General features: G+C 47.5%; 1 protein-coding gene across 1 annotated transcript; it reads right to left on the bottom strand.

The window, feature by feature from the left end:
• Positions 1 to 1,498: 1,498 nt before the first annotated feature.
• Positions 1,499 to 5,331, bottom strand: LOC146889995 (uncharacterized). Its single transcript, XM_087901368.1, has 4 exons — positions 5,284 to 5,331; positions 3,323 to 3,742; positions 3,152 to 3,248; positions 1,499 to 2,037 (listed from the first exon to the last, which is right to left on the bottom strand). The coding sequence occupies exons 1-4, from the start codon at positions 5,329 to 5,331 to the stop codon at positions 1,511 to 1,513; spliced, it is 1,092 nt and encodes a 363-aa protein (XP_087757494.1). The 3' UTR covers positions 1,499 to 1,510.
• Positions 5,332 to 7,889: the final 2,558 nt, after the last annotated feature.

Here is a 7,889-nt window from a genome sequence, read left to right as displayed (position 1 = left end):
GGACACAGGATGAAGCCGGGAACCCCCAAAACACAGCAGCCCTGAGACTGTCAACCTGAAGAGTGTATGTGTGTGTGTGTGTGGGGGGAGCGTTCAAACCTCTGGCCCAAGTCCCCAGCAGCTGGGTTCAACATAGATGCTGCCTCCGATTGGCTGTTGGATCCCAAGTATGTTGACTTATTTCTCTGCCTCAGTGTCTTGTGAGTTGGAGACAATGTCATGATTTACCTCAAAAGGCAAAGAGAGAGCGGAAAATCCTTGTGGGGGCTGGGTGTTGGTGCCAAACGACTTTAATTCCGGGGCACAAAATACTTACCAGCTAACTGAGACCACAGACAGAGTTTGGGCTTGTAAGGCTGTGGCAAAGGTCAGCTTCCCAACTCTCCCTTTTTATATTAAGCAACAAGCATTAGGCAATAACAAAGGAATTTTTACAATCTTGAGGTGAAACTTGGACACAAATCACCCTTCTTTGCAATTTTTAGTAACAGAATTTTTCAGTTAAACTAGTGTTTGTAAACTAGTATTAGCCCGTTGTTTTCCCTGGCATTCCCTGATGGTGTTTACCAAGGCTCTGCACCTCCCCTGACACTGCCAGTTTCGCATGACAGGGAAGGGTATGGGAAAAATATAAAACCAAAAAGTCAAAAGTCACATACATCCCATCATTTAAAAGTTACCTCAACTCACATCAATTGCTGGTCATGAGTGGCCAGGGGGTACCTAAAAACTAATCCTCAGTTTGCAGAGTGACCCCTAAGTTTGCACAGGGCAGCTTCAGCCTCACAAACAGAGCTATGGGTTGTAAAGTGGAGTAACCCACTATTAAAAGTTAATCCTTAAACTGCTGAGAAAGCTACCGACAGCCTGCTCTCATTCTCCTGGGCTTACAACTTTATATTTCTTTATTTTTACATTCTTATTTCTGGAATCTACATTTCCATATTCTTATTCTTGGACTCTTTAAGTTCCAGGGCAGCTAGGCGGCTACACAGGGAAACCCTGTCTTTAAAAACAAAACAAACAAGCAAACTTTGCTGCTACTTCAAAACTGGAATCTTGCTAGTTATGAAGTGTAATGTGAGAACAGATATGATCTGCAGGGGTTCCACTGTGTGAGCACTGTGAAAGGGTCGCTAGACCCTTTTATCTTCAACAAGCCTTCTCCTCCACCATGCCCAGGAGCAGCCACATCCTCCTTTTTCTTTTTTTTTTTTTTTTGTTCAGATACCACGATGCCACCTTGAACAGAGTGCTTTCTGAGCACGGTCACACTAGATAACAGCTTTCTATAGCATGATATTTAATCTATTCAGAAACCTTTGAGCATACAGCCAGCCCAGCCCAGGAGAGGTGCCTGTCACTGTGATGTGACCCCGGGGCTATCACCTATCTCCAGAGTGTCTGGGCAGAGTCTGGGTTGACTGTCACATGACAGAAATGAGTGACAGAACCTGGGCATGGCCTCCAGTTCTTACCTGAACCAGGGGTGAATGTCTGAGGTCGAGGCCTAGTTTATTTTCAAAACTTTTGTACTGCGAAGTAGAACACACCCCCAGAAATGAACACCATGCCCACAGCTGCAGAGAATCAGCATGGATGCGTGGGCAGGATACGCTGTGGACAGGATACACTGTGGACAGGATACGCTGTGGACAGGATACACTGTGGACAGGATACGCTGTGGACAGGATACACTGTGGACAGGATACGCTGTGGACAGGATGCACTGTGTACAGGATACGCTGTGGACAGGATGCACTGTGGACAGGATACGCTGTGGACAGGATACACTGTGGACAGGATGCACTGTGGACAGGATACGCTGTGGACAGGATGCACTGTGGACAGGATACGCTGTGGACAGGATACACTGTGTGTGGACAGGATACACTGTGGACAGGATACGCTGTGGACAGGATGCACTGTGGACAGGATATGCTGTGGACAGGATACACTGTGGACAGGATACGTTGTGGACAGGATACGTTGTGGACAGGATACGTTGTGGACAGGATACACTGTGGACAGGATACACTGTGGACAGGATACATTGCTCCAGACACACAGGATACATTGCTCCAGACACACAGAAGAGAAGCCTTCAGCTTTCAGTAATAATGGCCAAGCAGGGTACCCAACACTTGTCATCCCAGTATGTGGACGGCCAAGGCAGGAGGATTGCCACAAGTTCCATGCCAGCCTGGGTTATGCAGTGAGTCCCAAGTCAGTTTGAGCTGTAGTATAAGACTCTGTCTCAAACAAACACCAATAAATAAATAAATAAAGAGAGGGACTCATGAGGTCCCACCTCTGGCTGAGGCCTCCTAGACAGTTAACGGTTGCTGGCAGAGGGTGAGACATTTTCCTCAGTGGTGTAGCCACTGGCAAGGTGCCCATGAGCCTTCAACCCCTCACCCATGCTCCTAAAAGTCACCCTAATTAAACTCTTTAGGTCACTAAGAAATAAAAAGGACGTGAAAGTAGGGGGTGGCCTAGTAGGGAAGGGGAGAAGGGCCAGTTGGAGTGGGGGGGTGCAGGAGAGGGAACTGAGTACCAGTGGGGAGGACAGGAGAGGGAAAAGAATGTTGAGTAAAGAACACGGCACACACATATGGGAATGTCATGAGACCCGGTATTATGTATGTCAGTATGGGTAAATAAACATTTTTGTCGAATGAAAATGAGGATGGGCAGGATATGGTGGCTCTCACCTTTAATCCCAGCACTTGGGTGACAGAGGCAGGTGGATCTCTGTAAGCTCAAGCCATTCTGGTCTATACAGGGAGTTCCTGGCCAGGGCTACATAGTGAGGCCCTATCTCAAAAAAGGGGGGGGGGGAGAAAAGAAAGAAAGAGAGAAAAAGGAGGAGGGAGGGATGGAGGAAGGGAGGGAGGGAGAGAGAGAGAGAGAGAGAGAGAGAGAGAGAGAGAGAGAGAGAGAGAGAAAGGAGGGCTGATCCCAATGATCCCAAGCCCAACGACCTCGGAAACCACACGGTGGAAGGAAACTGACTCCTACAAGTCGTCCTCTGACCCCCACATACATCCCATGGCACATACATGAAAGAGGGCGGGAGGAAGGTTGTGGAAAAGGTGCTGTAGGTTGCTGCCCAAATGTGATAAATTCAGTTCAGATCCCTAAAACTCACATATAAACCAGATGCAGCAGGGGGCGCTCACATCTGTAAGCGCATGCGGCTTCGCAGTGAGAAGCGGTGGAGAGCTGCAGCTCGACCCAAGCGGAGCCTAAACAAGAGACTCTTGTTACAAACCAGGAAGGCCATGGCCAACACCAGAGGTCCCTTCTGATCTTCACTCACACGCTGTGGCACATGGCGTGGCTCAGCTGTAGCTGCCTCGACCGGACCTAGAATCCCCCTGTAAGGGACTAGGGTTTGGCTCAACAGTAGGGATTGAGGGTTCTGGGTTCCCTCCTCAGCACCTCGGCAGCTAAACAAACAACAAACCCCATTTCTTGTATCGCTGCAGCTCTTGTGTTTGGAAGGTGTAGCGTTTCTGTTCCCAGAGTATGTGCTGGCCTTCACAAAACCTGCAAATCCCCACCCCCAGAATACTGAGTCACAGACCGCCCTGCGGGTTGTCAGAAGGAAAGCCAGCGTCAGCACTCTACCCAAACAGCGCTCTTTCCTTTCATCCTTTTTGAGGCTCGTGGGATCAAGTCTCTCTCGCTGGGACCCAGCTAGAGACAGAGGCAGGTGCAGGGTCAGGGCAACTTGACACTAAAGGCTCTTGGTGTTGTGAGGCAGGCGGGAAGGAATGTGGCCGGTTAGAGGAGCCTGCCCTGCACCCAGCAAGGAGAGCGGCTTACAGCAGATGGCTCAGGGCCAGGGAACTCTGTCCCACCTCATGTAGGGGCCAAACACCGGCCTTTAGGGAGCACAGAAAGCCCTGAATAAATGTGTGCTATCCCTAGGGGCACGGCCATGTCAAGGACCCCAGTGTCTCATACCGGTAGATGAAGGAACGGCAAAGCCTTGTTTTGTGTGTGTGTGTGTGGGGGGGGGGGGGTGTTGAATACAAGTGTTGACAGTGTGTTCAGAAACTGTCCAGCATCGCTTTCTCTCCCTGGATATTTACAGCCTGCCGACGACTCCTGCTGAGATGAGCCAAACCTGACCCCTGGAGCCAGCTGTATGAAATAACCCCGCCCCCCAGCTCAACTCTAAATAAACAACACTGGGACGCTCAAGGTCATCTTTGACAGTAGAGAGTTCTAGGTTAGCCTGGGCTACAAGACCCTGTCTGATAAAACAACAGCAAAGAGCAAAGAGAAAAGACAGGTGAGGTGGCGAATCTTTTCGAAGGTTGAGGCGAAAGGATCATCACGAGTTTCAGGACAACCTGGGCTACAGAAAAAAATCCCATGTCAACAGAAAAGGGAAGAAGGGAAGGAACTGTTTGGGGAGCGGCGACTGGACATGTGTGAAGACAGCACAATGAAACCCATTGTTTCTGGTAACTAAAAATTAAAACAAAAGCCAGGCGGTGGGGACACACACCTTTAATCCCAACACTCAGGAGGTGGAGGCAGGCTGATCTCTGTGAGTTCAAGGCCAGCCTGGTCTACAGAGTGAGTTCCAGGACAGCCAGGGCTACACAAAGGAAACCCTGTCTCAATAAATAAAAAAGTAATAAAACAGGTGCACATTCTTCCTCAAGTACCCATGAGACATGGTTCTCCCTCAGGGACACAGGGACAGTTAGCTGCACAAAAATCTCCTGTCCCACCCAGAGAAAACAGCCTGTAATTCTATTCTTGGCAGGTTCCCTGGATTAAATTGCCTGGTGTGGGAGGAATGGTGTTAAACACACACAGTCGTCCCTTCAAAGGGAGGGATGCATAACCTGTTTTCCACCCAGAGGTTGGGAGCTGCTCTGGTTAATATCCTGGTGACCTTTGCACTGTGAGAATCTACCACCCCAATTCCTTTAATCTGCGGTGCCTAACCGCCCGCCTTTTTATTATAAAAAAGAGATGAGAATATAATGAGCTGTGTGTCCCTTTAACCCTTTAAGAGACAAGCCACATGCACTCCCCACCCCCACTCCTGTCCACCGAGGCAAGCTGATCTTCAGCTTCTAGCCTGAGTCCCTTCTTTTCTGTCTCCTCTTGAAGAGGCAGCTTCTGTCTCTCACTTCTCCCCTTCCCCCTTCTGTCTCTGCTCTTCTCCCTTCTTCCCTTCCCTTCCATAACCCATTAAATAAATATCCAACCTCGCTCTGCATGGCAGGCCTATCCATGTCTCTGTTTCTCACCCGCCTCGTGGCTTCCTGCCAGGGACCAGTCGCCTTCAGAGATCTGCAGCATGGTGTCATGAAATGCCCATCCATCTTTCCTCATGGGACTCGCTGCCCCTTGTGGCCCACTACAACCACTTGGGGAACTGTGCCATCCTTGCCTGGGACTGGCTGCTCTTGGGACCCGCTGCCCACTGCCTGCCCCAACTCGGGGACCTGTTGCATAGTCTCATGGCCTGCTGCCCACTGCCCACTGCAGACACTCGGGGAACTGCAACATTTTAGTTAATCCATTACAGAGAACACACCGGATTCTCCCCAGCCACTTATTGTGAGCTTGTTAATCTATAGAACACCTTAATGGACGATGTCACATGTACTTTACATAAAAGAGTTTTGCTTTAGTCATGTCTTAAGTTTCAGTGCATGTGTGGTAGAGTTATTTATCACCAGGAAAATCTTCACCAAATTTGCTGTGCTTAAAATAAATGACTCCGGGTGAGACCTCCGAAGTTTGAACCGACACCAGCTACAGAGTCGTGTTGAAAGTTGCCTTCCTGCCATCCATGGACTGTTACTCTGCTGGCTGTGGGGATTGCAGAGACCCCTGCAACCAAGAAATCTCCAGCGTGGCGGGGATACTCTCACCATATGGCATCTAGGAACTGTCGCAGGAAGCACAGCATGGGTGTGGGTTCACACGGGTTCATGAAGTGAAGACTCGGAGACGCTTTGAGAGAGAACCTAAGTCTTTGCAGACGCAGGGGTTCCAGCCTCGGTGGACTGAAGCAGTTTTCCTTAGCCCTTTGGCATTTTTATTTTTTCTCTATTTACATTTTAGCTAATATATTTTTATATGTTTAAAACAACCTGAATGAGGGGCTGGAGAGATGGCTCAGAGGTTAAGAGCACTGGCTGCTCTTCCAGAGGTCCTGAGTTCAATTCCCAGCAACTACATGATGGTTCACAACCTTCTGTAATGAGATCCAGTGCCCTCTTCTAGTTTGCAGGCACACATGCAGGCAGAACACTGTATACATAATAAAGAAAACTTAAAATTAAAAAGCCCAACAACCTGAATGAAGCTTCCAAAAATATGCAAATAAAAAATAAATAATAAAAAAATTTTAAAGAAGTGCAAATACCTGATTTATGAGGTGCCACGGTATTTTCGGTTTTTCCTAACCAGGGTTTGCAGAGGCTTTGTATCCATGGGAAACTCTCAGACAAGATTCACACAGGGCAACAGAAGGTATCTGTAACAAAGGATGGATTGGGGCTGGGTGGCAACTCCAGAGCCAGGACAAGTCTGACCCGGCAGGAGTTTATGGCTGGCAGAGGTTGTCTGTCATTCCTCGGGCGCCAGGACAGCAGGACATTGTGCCACAGATCTCCCTTTCCTTTATACAAAATTTAATTATTGGGAAGGTCATGCAGCGTCCCAGTATATACAGCTTTTTAAAATTTATCTGTCTTAAGATAAGTAGGCCCAAGCACATCTTCAAACATGTAAGGCTATGATTGGCAGACAAGAGCAACAACTGCTACAATAAGAATTCCATTACAGCGATTTATAGGGTTGAACGATGCTATAGTGTCTGTAAGACTTCTTACAATATTCATTTCTGTTGTTTTAGGTAGCTTTTTTTGCAAAAGTTTTAAAAAAATTGTAAATAATAAACCATTTGAGAAGAATTAGGGTGACCCATCAAATGCATCTTAGCCTTATTTCAACCATACTTGCTTTTATTCTATCTTAAGGGTATAACACAACAGAAAAAAAAATCTTAATCCCTTTTTAATTTTATCTGCTCCTTTAAAATTTTTAACTGGTTTTCTAACAATATAACAGTCTGCCTAACTCCGCTGATTTATTTACTATCTCTTTATCAATTTTATTTTGTTTAGCTCAAAGTTCTGTTGCAGCTTGGATTTCTTTAGGAAGCGCTCCTTCAGCTGTTGCTGCTGTAGTCCCCAACAACCGCAACACCAGTCCAACCATTTGACATTTTTTAAAGATTCTCTCAGTGAGCTTTTGTACCAGGATCATCACAGAAGAGTCTTGCCATGGCCTCAACAGCGTCTCTGGTATCCGGATTGCCAGCCTTGCTCTAAGAATATATGAACTCTCAGAAGTCAAATTTAAAAACATACCAGAGTTAACATGTAGTTTCCAGTCTGTCGGGACCCCAAAAGACCACCAGGGAGACCGACTCACGGAAATGCAAAAGCAAGGTTTATTGTGTGCCCAGTAAAAGCCGGCAGGGACCTCGCCAACGCAACTGGCACAGCAGCGGCAAGAGTTGGTGCCCCGCCCTTCTAGAGGGCATTGTTTAAAGGCAAAACCCAGAAAAGTTACCTTAGCAGGGTGTAGGGTCACAGGTTCAATCCTGATTGGCGCATGTCTAGGGACTTTTCAGAAATTTTATTTCAAACCTCCCCTGTTGCTTGTCAGGTTTTCTTATCTGCTGAGCTTCGGGTGGGGACATTCTGAGGTTATCTGTACTTTTGCCCCTAGCTGTTTCTGAGGACTGGAATGTTTTACACGAAATAGTTTACACAACACACAAGATGGAGGTGCAAGGCAAAATGGAGGCACTTTGGTTCTTCCCTCACACCACAAAGAGC

This window comes from Myodes glareolus, chromosome 24, assembly GCF_982192425.1.
Source record: "Myodes glareolus chromosome 24, mMyoGla1.1, whole genome shotgun sequence".
Taxonomy (NCBI): domain Eukaryota; kingdom Metazoa; phylum Chordata; class Mammalia; order Rodentia; family Cricetidae; genus Myodes; species Myodes glareolus.
Note: the sequence above shows the minus strand (reverse complement) of the source record. Positions and strands in the feature narration are given on the sequence as shown.